This window comes from Salvelinus namaycush, chromosome 30 (assembly GCF_016432855.1).
Source record: "Salvelinus namaycush isolate Seneca chromosome 30, SaNama_1.0, whole genome shotgun sequence".
NCBI lineage: Eukaryota > Metazoa > Chordata > Actinopteri > Salmoniformes > Salmonidae > Salvelinus > Salvelinus namaycush.
The window spans coordinates 7,440,636-7,461,788 of NC_052336.1; the positions used below are offsets into that span (position 1 = coordinate 7,440,636).

A 21,153-nucleotide genomic window follows, 5' to 3' on the forward strand; every position below is an offset into this window, starting at 1 on the left:
GATCAAACATTAGACTTCAAATAAACCAATCAGTATGGAGTCATTCTCAAGCAATAGACTTCAAAATAAATCAAATCAAATTGTATTTGTCACATGCGCCGAATACAACAGGTGTAGACTTTACAGTGAAATGCTGAATACAACAGGTGTAGTAGACCTTACAGTGAAATGCTGAATACAACAGGTGTAGTAGACCTTACAGTGAAATGCTGAATACAACAGGTGTAGACCTTACAGTGAAATGCTGAATACAACAGGTGTAGTAGACCTTACAGTGAAATGCTGAATACCTTACAGTGAAATGCTGAATACAACAGGTGTAGATCTTACAGTGAAATGCTGAATACAACAGGTGTAGTAGACCTTACAGTGAAATGCTGAATACAACAGGTGTAGTAGACCTTACAGTGAAATGCTGAATACAACAGGTGTAGTAAACCTTACAGTGAAATGCTGAATACAACAGGTGTAGTAGACCTTACAGTGAAATGCTGAATACAACAGGTGTAGTAGACCTTACAGTGAAATGCTGAATACAACAGGTGTAGTAGACCTTACAGTGAAATGCTGAATACAACAGGTGTAGTAGACCTTACAGTGAAATGCTGAATACAACAGGTGTAGTAGACCTGACAGTGAAATGCTGAATACAACAGGTGTAGTAGACCTGACAGTGAAATGCTGAATACAACAGGTGTAGTAGACCTGACAGTGAAATGCTGAATACAACAGGTGTAGTAGACCTTACAGTGAAATGCTGAATACAACAGGTGTAGTAGACCTTACAGTGAAATGCTGAATACAACAGGTGTAGTAGACCTTACAGTGAAATGCTGAATACAACAGGTGTAGTAGACCTTACAGTGAAATGCTGAATACAACAGGTGTAGTAGACCTTACAGTGAAATGCTGAATACAACAGGTGTAGTAGACCTTAGTGAAATGCTGAATACAACAGGTGTAGTAGACCTTACAGTGAAATGCTGAATACAACAGGTGTAGTAGACCTTACAGTGAAATGCTTACTTAACCAACACAACAAATAATTAAGGAGCAGCAGTAAATAACAATAGTGGGGCTATATACAGGGGGTACCGGTTCAGAGTCAATGTGGAGGCTATATACAGGGGGTACCGGTTCAGAGTCAATGTGGAGGCTATATACAGGGGGTACCGGTAGAGTCAATGTGGAGGTTATATACAGGGGCTACCGGTTCAGAGTCAATGTGGAGGTTATATACAGGGGGTACCGGTTCAGAGTCAATGTGGAGGTTATATACAGGGGCTACCGGTTCAGAGTCAATGTGGAGGCTATATACAGGGGCTACCGGTTCAGAGTCAATGTGGAGGCTATATACAGGGGCTACCGGTTCAGAGTCAATGTGGAGGCTATATACAGGGGCTACCGGTTCAGAGTCAATGTGGAGGCTATATACAGGGGCTACCGGTTCAGAGTCAATGTGGAGGCTATATACAGGGGCTACCGGTTCAGAGTCAATGTGGAGGCTATATACAGGGGCTACCGGTTCAGAGTCAATGTGGAGGCTATATACAGGGGCTACCGGTTCAGAGTCAATGTGCGGGGGCACCGGTGTCGAGGTAATTGAGGTAATTATGTACATGCAGGTAGGGTTATTAAAGTGGCTATGCATAGATAATAACAGAGAGTAACAGCATCAGGGGGAGGGGTGCAAAACAGTATTCAAAATAAACCAATCAGTATGGTGTCATTCTCAAGCAATAGACTTCAAAAATACTTAACATTGTCGTTCACCATCAAGTAAAAAACATACACTTTGAATAACCGGTTGCAACCTTGTATACATATAGTGGTACAGAGAGGGTACATATAGTGGTACAGAGAGGGTACATATAGTGGTACAGAGAGGGTACATATAGTGGTACAGAGAGGGTACATATAGTGGTACAGAGAGGGTACATATAGTGGTACAGAGAGGGTTCATATAGTGGTACAGAGAGGGTACATATAGTGGTACAGAGAGGGTACATATAGTGGTACAGAGAGGGTACATATAGTGGTACAGAGAGGGTACATATAGTGGTACAGAGAGGGTACATATAGTGGTACAGAGAGGGTTCATATAGTGGTACAGAGAGGGTACATATAGTGGTACAGAGAGGGTACATATAGTGGTACAGAGAGGGTACATATAGTGGTACAGAGAGGGTTCATATAGTGGTACAGAGAGGGTACATATAGTGGTACAGAGAGGGTTCAGATCTTCACTCTCAATTCACTTAAATGTCCCAAATACTGTTTATGCCCGTCACTGACGGAAATAAGATGTGGGTATATTGTTTTCCTATCTATGGTATCCGGCTTCTCCTGGTGGATAGGACAGACGGCAACATGGTGCTTTGTGTCATTGTTGATCACAGCCACATCTTCAACCTCCATGACAACCAAATGAAATCAGAATGCCGACAACAACATTTGGGCTACAGTCAGGAAAGATGAGCTGAACCGATAGTGATGTAAATAGCTGTGCAACGTGTTTTACCAGACTGCCTTATAACTCAAGTTCAAAATGTTTCCGTGATGTCCTGTTCATCCTCACCATGTGCCTCAACATGGGTGGTGCTCTCCCTCTCTACTGACTGTCTCTGATCCCTGGCATGACAACCAAATGAAATCAGAATGCAGGCAGCAGTCATTTTGTTATAGCACTTGGGCTATAGTCAGCAAAGATGAGGAGTTGAACTGATAGTGCCTTATAACTCATTCTCACCTGATGACCTGTTCGTCCTCTCCCTGCCTCAGCATGGGGGGATGCTCCCTCTCTCTGTTGCCTGTCTTTGAACCCTGCCATAATCATATGACAAAAATGTCTGGCCTTAATGATGGGGTTACCCTATTAAGACAAATTAAATTCTGCTTTTATTAGCTAAATTATTGATTTACTGTCTGGCAATAAGTACTGCATAGTACCAGTATATTGTGAATTGTACAGTGTAGATAGCTATGTAGCCATTCATTTACTTAGTCTACTGCACTCCTTCAATCTTACGTCCTGCACTTTTCTCCTCTTTTGTATTGGCACCTCCATTAAGCTACTTTTTCACTAGGGTGACCACTGACTCACTGAGTGCTGCTCATCTGAAACTGCAGTTGGAAAGATAAAAGGGAAGATCAAGATATTGTGCTAGCTTGCTAACGTTAGCCTAGCTAAAATAGCCAACCTAGCATTGCATCACTTGGTATAAAACTGTTTTTATACTATTATCTCATCACCAATAGTTTGCTAAATACACAACAACATAGGACTACATTTTATAAAATGTTCATGAACTTTTACTTGTTTTAAACTTTCAAAACATTTATACATTGGAGCGCTCGTGAATATAGCTTCCCAGGGCTCAAGACTAATCTTGATTCTGGAGTGGCACAGGAGACAGTGTCTTCCACCACCATCAACAAAGCACCAAATGATGGAATTTCTTGTGGAAGAATGGTTTGGCATCCCTCCAATAGAGTTCCAGACACTTGTAGAATCCATGCCTATGCGCATTGAAGCTGTTCTGGCAGCTCGTGGTGGCCCAATGGCCTATTAAGATGCTTTATGCTTTCTCTCCTTGTCTCCCATCCCACCCATGGCATTATTAACCAAATCTAGCAGAGCGGAAACCAAAGCCTACTGGAGGCATGCTTCGTTCAAATCAAACACAAGAGCGGAGAGAAAGGCCAGTGCCTGTTGCGCAACGCGTATCATCCACCTTGCACCTCTGAGCGGAGGCAGTCAGCAGTTTGAAAGTAGCCTAGCCAAAATCAGACCATAGAAATTGAGGGAATTATTTGATAAATACTTCCTTATGCCATTGAAAACAGCTTTCTTTCATTGTTCCAGCAGCCAAAGACACAATCCTAGTCATATTAGCAACTCATGCTAGTTGTTGCATCTTTAGATCTCCCCTCTTTCTAAATGTGTGGTGTGCTTTTTAGTGTCTTCCAGCTACTTGCATTCTGGAACATTCGTGCAGAGCCTACTGCCGTGTGTGCATTGTTGCATTTATTTTGATCTGTTGCATCAGCCTAATTGCTTTGTATTTATTTTTATATACAGTGGTTATATGAATTTTGGATCTGTCGTCCCAGAACAGTCCCAAGGTCTGTTTTGAACCGTCCCAGACATCTAATGTTTAACGTCCCGGGACGAGAGGGACACCTTTTTAATTTCAAGCCCTGTAGCTACGTCTCCTCAGCAAACAGCACAAAGAGAGAGAGGTAGTGCATGCTGCTGAACTGTTGCTGCAGGGCTGCTGCCTCTGGGGACCGGGCGCAACCAAAAGCCTTTGGTAAAATGAGGAGCAGGTGTTGTTTTCTATGTTTATAATCTGACAATATAATATGATGGTCTGACGTGTAGGCTAGGCTATGTGTGTTGTGTTTAAGGCGTGTATGAACTTGAAGGTCTCCTGCCGCTTAGTACTGTAGTATTTTCTACTTGAACTTGCTGGAATGTGACATTGCAGTGCTGGAATTCTACAGAGGTCCCGTTTGTACACTTTTCACACTACTGAACCATGCTGGCCTGGTTACAATGCTGCAACTGTGTTGGGAAAGACAATCTGAAAAGAAAAATCCAAGTAAACAGAGTACGGTTTGGGTTCGAGACAGTGTGAAAAGGGTGCTAGTGTGTGGTAGGTTACAGTCATTCAGTTCACGTCTACTGGACAGCTAGACACTCAAATAAGTCGTCTCTCTTCAAAACATTAATTTTATTGTGAAGTACTAACAAAGGATTTCAGACTGGCTATTTTTCCCAATATGACATCAATCGTTGCCAGTTTGCCCTCAGTGACACGGATTCCATCCCCACACTCTAAAAGTAGTGGTTCCCAACCTGGTGTGTCTCGAGGAAACTTTTTCTAATCTTGATATTATTTTTTTTTGAACACTTAGTTAAAAGTGACCAGTGGAATGCACATGGGAGCAGTGGCAGTCAGATAACACACTAAATGGCACATGGGAGCAGTGGCAGTCAGATAATACACTAAATGGCACATGGGAGCAGTGGCAGTCAGATAACACACTAAATGGCACATGGTTACATCTGTATCCTTGTTTCAAGTCGTGTGCTCAGGTTGTTACATTTGTATCGTTTGAAAACCATTCGCACAGGCAAGTTTGATTAGGCTTAACCAGAGTCATTTATTTCTTAATATATGGCTCTGAACTTAGCTATGCCACAGCCTCTGCCATAGAACCAAATGGATCATGGCTTTGTGTCTGTGGTTGCACCTTTTACAATGTAGAAAACCGCTCATCTGTTGCCAAAACCATTCAAAACTAAATACCTATTTTACCGGAACTACATTATCTTATTTCTGGCGCAGGTTGCGGGACGCTCTTAAAACGGATGCACACTAAAATTAACCATCATGAGTAAGGAACTATCAAAACTATGAAAATATTTCAAATAAACCCTAATGTATAAAAAAAGGTTTTCACAGAAAATAAACAGCTATTTTTAGTTCTCAACAGAGATGTTAGATTGGGTTCAAGTCAGTGCTCTGGCTGGGCCACTCAAGGACATTCAAAGAGTTTTCCCGAAGCCACTCCTGCGTTGTCTTGGCTGTATGCTTAGGGCCGTTGTCCTGTTGGAAGGTGAATCTTTGCCCCAGTCTGAGAACCTGCTCCAGAGCGCTCAGGACTTCATCAAGGAGCTCTCTGTCCTTCTGGAAGGTTCTTACATCTCTAAGGAAGAACTCCAGAGCTCTGTCAGTGACCATCGGGTTCTTTGTTTTCTCCCTGACTAAGGCCCTTCTCCCCTGATTGCTCAGTTTGGCCGGGCGGCCAGCTCTAGGAAGAGTTTTGGTGGTTCCATACTTCTTCCATTTAGGAATGATGGAGGCCACTGTGTTCTTGGGACCTTCAATGCTGCAGACATTTTTTGGTACCCTTCCCCCAGATCTGTGCTTCGACGCAATCCTTTCTCGGCGCTCTACGGACAATTCCTTCGACCTCATGGCTTGGTTTTTGCTCTGACATTCACTGTCAACTGTGGGACCTTATATAGACAGGTGTGTGCCTTTCCAAATCATGTCCAATCAGTTGAATTTACCACAGGTGGACTCAAGTTGTAGAAACAAGGATGATCATTGGAAACAGGATGCACATGAGCTCAATTTCGAGTGTCATAGCAAATGGTCTGAATACTTATGTAAATAAGGAATTTGTTTTTATTTTTTATACATTTGCAAAAATGTTATCTGTTTCCGCTTTGTCACTATGGGGTATTGTGTGTAGATTGCTGAGGATGTTTTATTTATTTAATCCCTTTTAAAATAAGGGCTGTAACGTAACAACATGTGGAAAAAGTGAAGGGGTCTGATTGCTTTCCGAAGGCACTGTGTCTATATACACATCAATTACACAAAACACGAAAAGCAGAGCACAAACACATGAACCAAACACTTTCTTCAGTAAAAAGGCCATCTAACGTCTTCCTGAATTTCCCCCTGAGGCACCAAATCCACCAACTTTAGGCACTTTTGAAGATCATTCCTAACTCGGTGGAGATCATATCCAATATCAGCTTTCTGCATAAACTAGACGAGTCTCAGTTGGCCCGACCAACCAGTGCTCCTGCACATTGGCTAACCAGGCTATCTGCATTGTGTCCCGCCAACACCTCTTTTACGCTACTGCTATTCTCTGTTCATATATGCAAAGTCACTTTAACCATATATACATGTCATACTACCTCAATCAGCCCGACTAACCGGTGTCTGTATGTAGCCTCGCTACTTTTATAGCCTCGCTACTGTATATAGCCTGTCTTTTTACTGTTTCATTTCTTTACTTACCTATTGTTCACCTAACACCCTTTTTGCACTATTGGTTAGAGCCTGTAAGTAAAATTTCACTGTAAGGTCTACACATGTTGTATTCGGCGCACGTGACAAATACACTTTGATTTGATTTATATATCGGTGTGAGTGTTACTCAATCAATGCTAGCTGGTTTACTTATTGATCATACTAACAACACTACTGCTTCCTGTGAAGTACAACCCCGAGATGGGCTAACAACGGGTACATGATGAACATGTCTTCAAACAAGACTAGATAGAAACTGTTGTCTGGGTTCATCTCTCTTATTTTATAAGGCCAGGTTACAGCTAAACTATATATGCAAAAGTATGTGGACACCCTTTCAAATGAGTGGATTTGGCTATTTCAGCTACACCCGTTGCTGACGGGTGTCTAAAATCGAGCACACAGCCATGCAATCTCCATAGACAAACACTGTCAGTAGAATGCCTTATTGAAGAGCTCAGTGACTTTCAACATGGCACCGTCATAGGATGCCACCTTTCCAACAAGTCAGTTAGTCAAATTTCTGCCCTGCTAGAGCTGCCCCATTCAACTGTAAGTGCTGTTATTGTGAAGTGGAAACATCTAGGAGCAAAAACAGCTTAGCCGCGAAGTGGTAGGCCACACAAGCTCACAGAACGGGACCACCGTAGCATGTAAAAATCATCTGTCCTCTGTTGCAACACTCCCTACCGAGATCCAAACTGCCTCTGGAAGCAACGTCAGCACAAGGACTGTAAGTCGGATTTCCATGGTCGAGCAGCAGCACACAAGCCTAAGATCACCATGCGCAATGCCAAGCATCGGCAGGAGTGGTGTGAAGTTCGCCACCATTGGACTCTGGAGCAGTGGAAACGCGTTCTCTGGAGTGATGAATCACGCTTGACTATCTAGCAGTCCCACGGACAAAGCTGGGTTTGGCGGATGCCAGGAACGTTACCTGCCCCAATGCATAGTGCCAACTGTAAAGTTTAGTGGAGGAGGAATAATGGTCTGGGGTTGTTTTTCATTGTTCGGGCTAGGCCCTTAGTTCCAGTGAACAGAAATCTTAACGCTAAAACATACAATGACATTCTACACAATTCTTTGCTTCCAACTTTATGGCACAAAGCGAGGTCCAAACAGAAATGGTTTGTAGAGATCGGTATGGAAGAACTTGACTGGCCTGCACTGAGCCCTGACCTCAACCCAATCGAAAACCTTTGGGATGAATTGAAACGCAGACTGCAAGACAGGCCTAATCGCCCAACATCAATGCCTGACCTCACAAATGCTCTTGTGGCTGAATGGAAGCAAGTCCGCTCAGTAATGTTCCAACATCTAGTGGAAAGCTGTTATTACAGCCTCCACTCTTTTTTATATTATTTTTTACTATTTTCTACATTGCAGAATAATAGTGAAGACATAAAAACTATGAAATAACACATATGGGATCATGTAGTAACCAAAAAAGTGTTGAACAAATCAAAATATATTTTATATTTGAGATTCTTCAAATAGCCACTCTTTGCCTTGATGACAGCTTTGCACACTCTTGACGTTCTCTTAACCAGCTTCACCTGTACTGCTTTTCCAACTTCACCTGGAATGCTTTTCCAACAGTCTTGAAGGAGTTCCCACATATGCTGAGCACTTGTTGGCTGCTTTTCCTTCACTCTGCAGTCCAACTCATCCCAAACCATCTCAATTGGGTTGAGGTCGGGTGATTTGCGGAGTCACTCCATCACTCTCCTTCTTGGTCAAATAGCCCTTACACAACCTGCAGGTGTGTTGTCATTGTCCTGTAGAAAATCAAATGACAGTCCCACTAAGCCCAAACCAGATGGGATGGCGTATCGCTGTGATAGCCATGTCGGTTAAGTATGCCTTGAATTCTAAATAAATCACAGACAGTGTCACCAGCAAAGTACCATCACACCTCCTCCTCCATGCTTTACAGTGGGAAATACACATGCGGAGATCATCTGTTCACCCACACCGCGTCTCACAAAGACGCAGCGGTTGGAACCAAAAGTCTCCAATTTGGACTCATCAGACCAAAGGACAGATTTCCACTGGTCTAATGTCCATTTGCTCAGGTTTCTTGGCCCAAGCAAGTCTCTTCTTCTTATTGGTGTCCTTTAGTAGTGGTTTCTTTGCAGCAATTCGACCATGAAGGCCTAATTCACGCAGTCTCCTCTGAACAGTTGATGTTGAGATGTGTCTGTGACTGGAACTCTGAAGCATTTATTTGAACTGCAATTTCTGAGGCTGGTAACTCTAATGAACTTATCCTCTGCAGCAGAGGTAACTCTGGGTCTTCCTTTCCTGTGGCGGTCCTCATGAGAGCCAGTTTCATCATAGCGCTTGATGGTTTTTGCGACTGCACTTGAAGAAACTTTCAAAGTTCTTAAAATGTTCAGTATTAACTGACCTTCATGTCTTAAAGTAATGATGGACTGTCGTTTCTCTTTTGTTTATTTGAGCTGTTCTTGCCATAATATGGACTTGGTCTTTTACCAAATAGGGCTATCTTCTGTATACCCCCCTACCTTGTCACAACTTAATGCGTTTGAGCCAATCAGAAGGAAAGAAATTACACAAATTAACTTTTAAAAAGGCACACCTGTTAATTGAAATGTATTCCGGGTGACTACCTCATGAAGCTGGTTGAGAGAATGCCAAGAGTGTGCAAAGCTGTCATCAAGGCAAAGGGTGGCTACTTTGAAGAATCTCAAATCTAAAATAAATGTTTATTTGTTCAACACTTTTTTTGGTTTCTACATGATTCCATATGTGTTATTTCATAGTTTTGATGTCATCACTATTATTCTACAATATAGTAGAAAATAGTAAAAATAAAGAAAAACCTTTTTGAATGAGTAGGTGTTCTAAAACTTTTGAACGGTAGTGTATGTATAATACTTATATTTTACTTCATACTCTAATGTGAAGATGTTTGTTGATGTTGTTTCAGATGCCTTCCAGGATGTCAGATCTGCCAGCAGTTGGTGAGGTGAGTCTTTGGCCCTATTCTGGTCTCTCAGACAGACATGAGCCCAGTCCTTGACTCAAGACCCTGGGACCTCCTCAATTCAACCAACCTCTTCTAAAATACTGTACTGACATAAACAATAACTGGTATTAAAGTTCTGTGTGGAAGTGTAGCCTAGTCTATTGCACTCCACGCCTATGGTTCTTCACTGTATATAGTACTGTATCAGTGGCGGTCGGTGTCGTTTTAAGATGAGGAAGGACGATTTTTACAATATTTTTATGAGCATGCTGTTATTTCTGTTACAGCATATTTGATGACTGTCATTCATATGCCATTCACCCAACTCAATGTAACATAGTTTAGGTTACTACATGATACTCAAATTGTCCCTATACCCATCATGAGTTTTTACAACCTATCTTATGAATGAAAGTTTACAATGTACAACAGGTTGAGAGAAAAATTTGAGTAATCAAGGTGACACACAGTGTCTCATTCAATACCGCCTTGCACAATCTTGCCTGCATCTAGCTGATCTAGTGTGTAACTGTAATCATTAGTCCAATAGTTGCAAACGAGAGTTTCTATTGGACAAATTAATGTGTGTGTATCCCCGTTACGTTTGCTCCAGTTTAAGAAAGTTTTTCGGCGGAATGAATACACCCCTGATCACACGCAAATACAGTTCACTTTCATAGCAGCCACATACAAATAGCATGATCACTTTGCTCGTTAATTCCTTCTCAAATCTATGCGCTTTCTTCCGCTCACCTTTTCCCTTCATTTGTGGGCTTCAGTGCACAACACATCAGCTGTCTGTGACCAGGCGAAAAAACCTTTCCATGCCAAACCTTTATATCATAACCGCTAACCTCTACACATAGCCTACGTCGTTGTCACCATATTAGCCAACGTCAGTCAACATAGTCCTCTGGAAGTTGTCATAATTACTGTGTAAGTCTATGGAAGGGAGTGAGAACCTTGAGAATCCTAGGTTTTGTATTGAAGTCAATGTACTCAGAGGAGGACGGAAACTAGCTGTCCTCCGGCTACACCATGGTGCTACACTACAGAGTGCTGCTGAGGCTACTGTAGACCTTCATCGCAAAACAGTGTGTTTTAATCAATTATTTTGTGACACGTGAATATATTTAGTATAGTTTTATCTAAAAAGGATAACATTACTATTATTTTTTTTATTCACTGAGGATGGTCCTCCCCTTCCTCCTCTAAGGAGCCTCCACTGTACTGTATATAGTACCCCACTGTATATTACGGTGTATATAGTACTCCACTGTATATAATACTCCACTGTATAGTATTGTGTATATAGTACTCCACTTTATATAGTACTGTATATAGTACAGTACTACACCCCGGTCCTGAAAAGAAACCATTACCTTCCAGGCTTTGTGTGTCAGGAGGAACACATCATCCCTCTGAGAGAGGGTGTATGGGAAAGCAGGACCCAGACTGCCCTGTGTGTGTGTCACTGTATAGAAATGTAGAGGGGTAAAGCTGATGATTCATATGAGGCTCTGATGTGTCTGTGTGTAAAATAATATTTATCTCGGTGTCCCCCCCCTTCCTCTAGATGCTGCTGTGGTCGGCTGGTACGGCAGCATGCTGGGTTTACAGCCAGCCTGGCCATGAAGTACTCAGACGTGAACTTGGGTGGGGGGGCAGAGGGTGGGGTGCAGCCGGAGTTGGAGGAGTGGGCTGTGGACAAACACACACAGGAGAGCCCTACAGACGCTTACGGCATCGTTAACTTCCAGGGAGGGTCGCACTCTTACAGAGCCAAGGTAGGGTGGAGAGAAGCTTACACACACACACACACACACACACACACACACACACACACACACACACGTACACACTCTCACATCTCCATGGTGGACCTCACAGAGACAGACACTCTCTAAGCGCTTAGCACAACAAATCAAACCAGTGTCTCAGTCACATTGTGTCTCTGGCCATCGCCACATATTTGGCTACTTAGTAGGTTTAATCTGGCTGGCAAACCAGCTCCAAGGTATACATTATAAGACATCCTTTGACCTGGCCTGGCCTAGCATTCTGGATACTCTTCCCTGAGCTGAGCAGCCTAGCCTGTCTAGTCTGCCTCCATAGACAGCGGGTGAGTCCCAAATGGCATCCTATTCCCTATATAGTGCCCTACATTTGACCATGGCCCATTGGGCTCTGGTCAAAAGTAGTGCACTATGTAGGTAAAAGGGTGCCATTTGGGATGCAGACACCTATACACCACCTAGCAAAACACTTTTACCTCAGACTAACTTACTTACTTAGGCCTGTGTATTCCTTGCAAAACATATGCAATGTTTTTGATGAGTCACCTCCATCCCTTTTGGGCTAAAATAAGTGGTTATTATTGTGGTTATTCTACATGAAGTAGGTGAATATAATCACAACGCCATTTAGTGTAATAGTTTAGAAACAGCAGTGACTGTAATACGGGCAAATCCCCCTCTTAAAACTACAGGTTTATTATGCCTTGGAACAAGTGAAGGGGTTGTGAGACTGAGAATATCCTTCACTGTACGTTCAGGACCGCTTTCCATGGCCCAGATTGACACATTTAATGGTGATGTATCAAGCATGTCCGTGTAGGTCCGGGAAATCGACCCTCAAAGACCCAAGTGTTGACATTGGAACATCATTAAGAATGTTAAGCTCGAGTTCAAACTTCAAATTAAAGATGGGTGTATTTTGAAAGGACTGCAACATGAAGTTTGTACATGAGAAGTTCAAACCCTCCAATCTCTCCTTTCCTCCCCTCCTCTCCACTCCTCTCCTGTCCCCAGTATGTGCGTCTGTCCCATGACAGCAGGCCAGAGAGCATCCTGAGGCTGATGCTGAATGAGTGGCAGATGGAGCTTCCTAAGATCCTCATCTCTGTCCACGGAGGCATCCAGAACTTTGACCTGCACCCCCGAATCAAACAGGTGGTGGGGAAGGGCCTGATCAAAGCGGCTGTCACCACCGGGGCATGGATACTGACAGGAGGGGTTAACACAGGTGATACACACGGGCATAGAAAAATGTACATACGCACAGATTCGCGCAAACTCTCTCACACACAGTGACTTACTGTTCTTATTAGGTAAAAGACACACAAGTCGGGTGTTCTGTCTTAGCAGAGTTGTGTTTCTCCATCCCAGCACTACTGGAACCTATATACTGTGTTTAACTCATTATGGAGACCTAATGATAATGTTTGACTCCTTACTTAATGACAGTGTTTAACTGATTACTTAGTGGGTTAATTAACCAGACTGGTGTTTATTCTGACTGGTCCTGATAGTAACACTCAGCTACAGCAGAGTTGGTTGTCCTGACAACTACACTAGTCTGTTTTGCTTGGTGTTGATTGGTTGTATTTTAACCCCTGACCTCCAGGTGTTGCCAAACATGTGGGTGATGCGTTGAAGGAACACTGTTCTAGATCGTCAAGGAAGATCTGTACAATTGGAGTCGCTCCCTGGGGCGTCATTGAGAACCGCAATGACCTCATCGGGAGAGACGTGAGGAACACACACTCACACACACAAAAGTTTGTTTTTTACTATCCTTGTGGGGACCAAACAATTGATTAAAATCCTATTTTCCCTAACCTTAACCTCTAAACCTAACTCTTAAACCTAAAATAGCCTTTTTCCCCATGGGGACCGGAGAAATGTCATTTTCCTTGTTTTACTATCCTTGTGAGGACTTCTGGATAGTGAAACCAAAAACCCCCACACACAAACAAGCACATCACAATACTTATTTACCCAGTATTTATTTTAAGTGGTCAAAAATATCTGCTGTCCAGTCAGAGTAAAGTGTGTGTGCGTATGTTCCAGGTTGTAGCCCCCTACCAGACGTTGCTGAACCCCCTATCCAAGCTCAACGTGTTGAACAACCTCCACTCCCACTTCCTACTGGTGGATGATGGGACGGTGGGGAAGTACGGAGCTGAGGTCGAACTACGCCGCGAGCTGGAAAAACACATCAAACTGCAGAGGATACACGCACGTAAGAGACACACACACACACGATAAACACATTAAACTGCAGAGGATACACGCACGTAAGAGACACACACACACACACACACACACGATAAACACATTAAACTGCAGAGGATACACGCACGTAAGAGAGACACACACACACACACACACACAATAAACACATTAAACTGCAGAGGATACACGCACGTAAGAGACACACACACACACACACACACACACGATAAACACATTAAACTGCAGAGGATACACACACACGATAAACACATTAAACTGCAGAGGATACACGCACGTAAGAGAGACACACACACACACACACAATAAACACATTAAACTGCAGAGGATACACGCACGTAAGAGACACACACACACACACACACGATAAAAACATCAAACTGCAGAGGATACTTTAGCAATAAGGCATGAGAATCGTGGATTATAGTGAATTACACACAATTTTGGGCTGTTCTTAAACACAGTGGGAAGCGGAGTGCCGGGAAACAACCCTTGAGTGTGTTATTCATGATAATCTACAGGTTTGCGTCTGTTATTCATGATAATCTACAGGTTTGAGTCTGTTATTCATGGTAATCTACAGGTTTGAGTCTGTTATTCATGATAATCTACAGGTTTGAGTCTGTTATTCATGATAATCTACAGGTTTGAGTCTGTTATTCATGATAATCTACAGGTTTGAGTCTGTTATTCATGATAATCTACAGGTTTGAGTGCCTTATTGCTTATATAAAATGATTACTAACATATATAAAAAAAATAAAAAAAAGATTAACATGTTTTCATAAAACAAAAAAATTAGTAAATTAATTTTATTAATCTTTCCACCCAATGATAGTGTCTGGACAAACCCCAGTTGTGTGTTCTATTTATGTGGTTGCTTGCCAAAAGCACATTTTGTTTGTTTTATTGGCACATTAGCTTGCCAAGTGGACTGGTCGTCCGTTCTAATTGATAAAGGTTACTATGCAGGCTAGCAATATTTCCTTTTCTAGCTAAGCAACTAAAGCTAACACAATCACACCAAGCAGCTGGAATGACAGCAAACTAGCTACATGTTTGTTTGTTTCACCTTTTGTTTCTATTGCCATTTCTTTGGATATATCCATAATAATAATGCTGATGCATGAACAGGGCCGGCCCGCCCATTAGGCAGGATTAGGTGGTTGCCTAGGGCGGCAGATTGATGAGGGCGGCATTTTAGGAGCTAAACTGACCAAGACGCACCTCCAACAACACATAACGCCTCACATAATTCTGCCCAAAACAATGAAAACGTATCTCGCCCAATGGCATACGGGCTGTTTTAGGTGAGCGCTGATACCACCCCATGATAAGGAGTGCCCACTTTGCCAAAGTCAGGGTTGCAAAATATTTAGCTTGTCCATTCCCAGCATGCCTCTCCAGGGTGCTGTTGGAGATGAGCTGCGGCGCTCCACCAACACTCAAGTCACAACATTAATCATGTAGCCTATAGTAGAGCGAGTAGTAACCTGTGGTTTTTCTGTTGCCTACGGACTGGAGACCATATTTATGACAATGTTATGAGACAGACACTTTTTTTTACATCAAGCACGTCTCTTTGACCAAATAGCCCTATTAAATAAAAATGCAATTCAATATCCTAAAACCAGGATGGGTCCAAATAAAATGGACAATATGGAATTAAATTAGGCTACTCACGACTGCTGTCCGGGAGTTTCACTCCGTGGGCTAAATTGTCATGAATCAATTTTAGGCCTATTTGTCAATTTTTTTTAACGAGCTGATCACAGCAAAGAAGAAAATAGTTCTGCATTTCCGGCTGTGTAAACACATGGATTCTCACTGAAAATGGACTCATAACTCCTGATAATCTTCGGTATCTCATATGCAGATCTTAAATAGACAAAATGATTAGTCTTAAACCTTGGTCAGGAATCAGGATTAGGCTAATAAACCAATGCAACTACCTGTTTTACAAACAGTAGTACATGGATGGGCATTCATAAAATTGCATTGTGGGCCGTCGCTGTAGGCTACACTATTCTAGTTTTTCTGGGGTAGGAGGAGGGCGGTCATTTTTTCTCGCCTACGGCGGCAGAACGGCCAGGACTGGGCCTGCATGAATTCCCCTGGCTCAGAGAAGCTGTCTGTCTCGTCCGGACACGTTCATTCTCATTCTACACGCTGAAGGTTGCATTCCAACATTGTTGCAGAGATCAGAGAGGCAGACTGCAGGGTTTAGACAAACCCCCACTGTTGCAAACCAAATGCTAGGCTAGAAACATGGGGAAATAATGTCAAGATGCTGTTTCCGGTAGAGAGAAAGTTTTGGAATTGCCTGGCTGGGCTGTGGGACAGTCAATGCGCAGTGATAATTCAAATAGCACTGTTAACAAGCATTACCTGTGGATTATCGTAAATAACTAATGACTATCAACCAATTAGCATCCAGGATCCAAACGTAACGTTTTATAATTATTTTTTCCACCACAGGCTGTGTGTTGAGAGTACTTTAACACCTGAAGGCCATGTCTAAGAATAATGGTCAGGTCCAAAATTATTGGCACCCTTGATAAAGATTAGCAAAAGAAGTCTATCAGTCAGTGTCTACTGTAGTTGCTGTATCTCCCCTGGCCTTTTCTGTCTCGGTGTGGTGCTTCTAAGTGTCAGTGTGTGACAGAGGCAGTTACCAGAGACCGACTATTATCACAATAACCTTAGATCCCCTATTATTAAAATAGCCTAGGCAGACACCCATACAGTATGTACACCCACTGTTATTATGGTGTGGCAGTCCGCTGACCTGCTGAAACACCCTCTTAAAATGGAGCTTTAAGACCTGTCACATGTCTCTCTGGTAACCCTTTACTGCTTTCCTTTTGTCATCACAAACAGAGACCAATAGAATACAGCATCTAGATGAACATACAGTGTTGATATTTGAGATGTTTCCAATGTTCTTAACAGCATATTTAGTGATCTTCTGGCTTTCTCTCTCTCTTTCTCTGTCCTTCTTTCTCCCTCCCCCCCCAGGAATTGGTCAGGGTGTTCCTGTGGTAGCGCTGATATTTGAGGGGGGTCCCAACGTAATTCTGACGGTGTTGGAGTACCTTCAGGAGACTCCCCCTGTTCCTGTGGTGGTCTGTGAGGGGACTGGGCGTGCTGCTGACATACTGGCCTATGTCCACAAACAGACTGAGGAGGGGGGGTGAGACACACATTCTTCTAACAGATTGCACCACATATAATGGGGTTCCACAGGGTTCTGTGCTAGGACCGTTACTTAGAGGAATGATCGTGGATGTAACTTCCTTTAACCCTTCAGGGGTCTACCTGACGGTGTGGAGACGGAAATCATCGCTACGATCAAAAAGACGTTCAACTTCAGCCACAGCGATGCTTTGCACCTCTTCCAGACCCTTATGGAATGTATGAAGAGCAAAGAACTGGTAAACACATGGTTAACTCACAGTTAATACATGGACATCTATTCCACATCAGGTATTTGATGCAAGCAGTAGAATCAGATTTTTTTTTAAACAGATAAAAATACACCTTATGGAACAGCGGGGACTGTGAAGAGACACAGACATAGACACACATACACATAAGACACACACGTACACATGGATGTTGTTTTGTAAATATGTGATAGTGGACTAAATGTATTGGGTAAAGTGTTCTGAAATGTAATGTCATGTAATATTTCAAATTGTATATAACTGCCTTAATGTTGCTGGACAACAAGGATGAGTAGCTACTGCCTTGGCAACAGCTAATGGGGATCCTTAACAAATACTGAATGAATTTTAAGAGAAAGCTGAATCCTACAATGCGTACTGTCGTCAGTTCATAGTCTGATTTAATATAAAGATACAGATGATACTGATAATGCTTATCGTTTTTCATTAATACCAGAAAGTATTGCATTAGTTTAGATTTTTTAATGACCATGTGGGTTTTCTCACCCTCTCTCCTTCCTCTGAACGACAGATCACTGTGTTTCATATCGGCTCTGAGGACCACCAGGATATCGATGTGGCCATACTGAGGGCATTACTGAAAGGTGCGTGTGTAGTGTGTGTGTGTGTGTGTGATGGGTAACTTCATCTCAGTGTCCTGCTGTTTGACTGACAGAAGATCTGTGCCCATGACTCCTCTCTGACCTCCTAGAGAAAGGGAGAGGGCAAATGAAAAGATCATAATAATAAAACAGAAGGGCGAGACAGTGGGTTGTGTAGCCAAAGTTTTCACTTTTATGTTTTCATTTTGAAACTGATACTATAGATATGTTTTGAGAAGTCAACTCTCTCCTCCCTCCCTGTCTGTCTCTCTCGTTCTGCTCTCTCCCTCTACTCTTGAGCTCTCTCTCGTCCTGCTCTCTCCCTCTACTCCTGAGCTCTCTCCCTCTACTCCTGAGCTCTCTCCCTCTACTCCTGAGCTCTCTCTCGTCCTGCTCTCTCCCTCTACTCCTGAGCTCACTCTCGTCCTGCTCTCTCCCTCTACTCCTGAGCTCACTCTCGTCCTGCTCTCTCCCTCTACTCCTGAGCTCTCTCTCGTCCTGCTCTCTCTCTCGCTATCTCTCTCTCGTCCTCTGTTTCTCTCACTATCTCTTGTCCTGCCGCTCTCTCTCTCTCGTGCTCTTTCTCTCGCTCTCTCACTTGCTCTCTTTTGGGGTTTCCCTGTGGGTGTCAGAGGGGCTTATTGCTAGATACTCTGAGACCCCATTCTCACAACACATAAATCTGTCCTCTTCTCACTTTTCTTAATTCTATTCTATCCGATCTGGCTCTAAGACACAGGGCAAGAGAGAGCTCTGAAAGGATAGGTATTCACATGAACTAGTCTGTCCCTGTGTATTCAGTAGTTATGTGTGTATGTCTATCTATCAGTGGTCTTCTGTCATTGAATAAGAAGTTCAGACAAATGCAGGAATGTGTTCAAAGTCCGCCCCACGCAGCTTGTCTACCAGCTATGTAGATCCCGTAGTAGAAGAACCAGTCCAGTCAGTCAAGAGTTCAGGACATTCTGACTGAGCATAATAGATCCCCAGCCAGCTGGAAAATATAAGCCTGTCAAACCAGCATTAGTCTTGGTCAACCAGTAACACATCCTCAATAGAAGGCCTCAATAGCTCATTAGACCCTAAAGGATACATACACAAGCATATGGAAATACCTTTAAAATAGCTGTCCAGTGTTTCCAGATTTCTATGAAATATGACCTATAATTAATTGTATGTATGTTAAAAAGCAGCTTGTCTGTGTTTGAATGGTGTGGGCTTACAGCAACAACAGAATGGTGTGGGCTTACAGCAACAACAGAATGGTGTGGGCTTACAGCAACAACAGAATGGTGTGGGCTTACAGCAACAACAGAATGGTGTGGGCTTACAGCAACAACAGAATGGTGTGGGCTTACAGCAACAACAGAATGGTGTGGGCTTACAGCAACAACAGAATGGTGTGGGCTTACAGCAACAACAGAATGGTGTGGGCTTACAGCAACAACAGAATGGTGTGGGCTTACCTCAACAACAGAATGGTGTGGGCTTACAGCAACAACAGAATGGTGTGGGCTTACAGCAACAACAGAATGGTGTGGGCTTACAGCAACAACAGAATGGTGTGGGCTTACAGCAACAACAGAATGGTGTGGGCTTACAGCAACAACAGAATGGTGTGGGCTTACAGCAACAACAGAATGGTGTGGGCTTACAGCAACAACAGAATGGTGTGGGCTTACAGCAACAACAGAATGGTGTGGGCTTACAGCAACAACAGAATGGTGTGGGCTTACAGCAACAACAGAATGGTGTGGGCTTACAGCAACAACAGAATGGTGTGGGTGTAAATGGCTGGTTTAGCCACATCAGCTAATGAGCCATCTCTGTGATAATGAGAAGTCTCCTCTATGAGGAAATATGAGACGTGTCCGCTATGAGGAAATGGCAAGCATTTTTGAAACGCTCTGTTTGATATACAACTTTGAGGTGGAGTTTTTCAAGTGTTTTTTTCTGTAATTTATGCTTTGGTCACATGAGTATAGGAAGAGTATAAGTCAACAACATGATTTGGGTTTGAGTTAACAGATTGAGCTGTTAAATGTGAGATTTTCTTTGGACAGTTACATTAAGATTTCCTCCATAAACATATCAGATGAACCGTAAGGTTACAGAGACATGTTAGTAAATATGGAAATGTCCCGTCTCCCACATCAGGATTTACATCCTGAAAATACGACTTGAACTTTAAACTTTACCAAAAGGAAATCCTGTAGGAAATTCTCTCTCTATGGTAGTTGTATTTGACTGTGTATTAGTATGCACTATTATTTATATTTTTAATAAGGTACACATAGACAGAGAAACAAGTGACAAGATCGAACAAGACAAAGTTCCCATCCCACACCCACCCACAGGACTTCCCCAACCCAAGTTAGATTAGTGGTTCACAATAGCAGTCTTTTTACAGAGTCATATGTTGATGAAAGAGCAAATATGTTTCTTTCACTCGCCCCATGCATGAGTCCTACATATATTTCCATGTTTATAATATCCATGAATGATGGCAGACACTGCTGTCTGCTTAAAGTATGAGGAGCCTGCCAACGTGAGGCCAAATATGTCGCTGTTTGACAGATAGGTCTAAAGTAGTGTCATCATTTAACAATAAAAGAGATGGGGAACATGGTACATTTCTACCCATTATGTCACAAAGGCCGGATGAAACACAACTCCAGAAATGTAAAACCCACGGGCACTCCCAAACCATATGAAAACATGTGCCAGGAGCCCCCTGAGAGGGATTGTTTAGCGTTCATCCACTAGAATACTAACTTGGTGTGTAACTCTGACTTCATGCATGGGTTTATATGGATGGTTAGAGTGTACATTGGATCCCATGTTAGGATATGGTTCTGTGTAAAACAGTAGTGGTGATTTAGTATGGTAATTCATCTGTATTATTCTGTATGGTTGTTTCTGTACTGTCTCCCCCTGGCCCTCTTCTCTAAATCCTGCTGCTAAGTCAACAGGAAACACACAATTCATGTGGCTTTGCCTAGCAATTAGTTTGTTTGTGTGTTATATATATGCTGTGCGTGTGTGTGTTATATATATGCTGTGCATGTGTGTGTGTTATATATATATATATGCTGTGCATGTGTGTGTGCTTACGCTGCTGCTACTCTGTTTATTATATATCCTGATTACCTTGTCACTTCTAACCCTATCCACATGTACATACTACACACTACCTGGTAAGCCTGCACATTGACTCAGTACTGGTACTCCTCGTATACA

The 21,153-nt window shown here is 42.7% G+C and overlaps 1 protein-coding gene across 7 annotated transcripts in view; it reads left to right on the forward strand.

Moving 5' to 3' along the window:
- The window catches only part of LOC120024697 (transient receptor potential cation channel subfamily M member 7-like), an 81,804-nt gene that overhangs the window by 17,729 nt on the left and 42,922 nt on the right, over positions 1-21,153 (forward strand). For 6 of the 7 annotated variants that reach the window (XR_005472930.1, XR_005472929.1, XM_038968950.1 and 3 more), the window contains exons 3-10: positions 9,793-9,831; positions 11,408-11,618; positions 12,642-12,855; positions 13,237-13,361; positions 13,683-13,854; positions 16,884-17,058; positions 17,176-17,299; positions 17,844-17,916. Coding sequence is in view for 5 of the 7 variants with exons in the window: in XM_038968950.1 (XP_038824878.1) it covers positions 9,793-9,831; positions 11,408-11,618; positions 12,642-12,855; positions 13,237-13,361; positions 13,683-13,854; positions 16,884-17,058; positions 17,176-17,299; positions 17,844-17,916 (1,133 nt within the window). In the remaining 2 variants the exon portion in view is untranslated. The remainder of the gene's footprint in view (positions 1-9,792; positions 9,832-11,407; positions 11,619-12,641; positions 12,856-13,236; positions 13,362-13,682; positions 13,855-16,883; positions 17,059-17,175; positions 17,300-17,843; positions 17,917-21,153) is intronic. The other variant, XM_038968949.1, reaches the window with a different exon arrangement.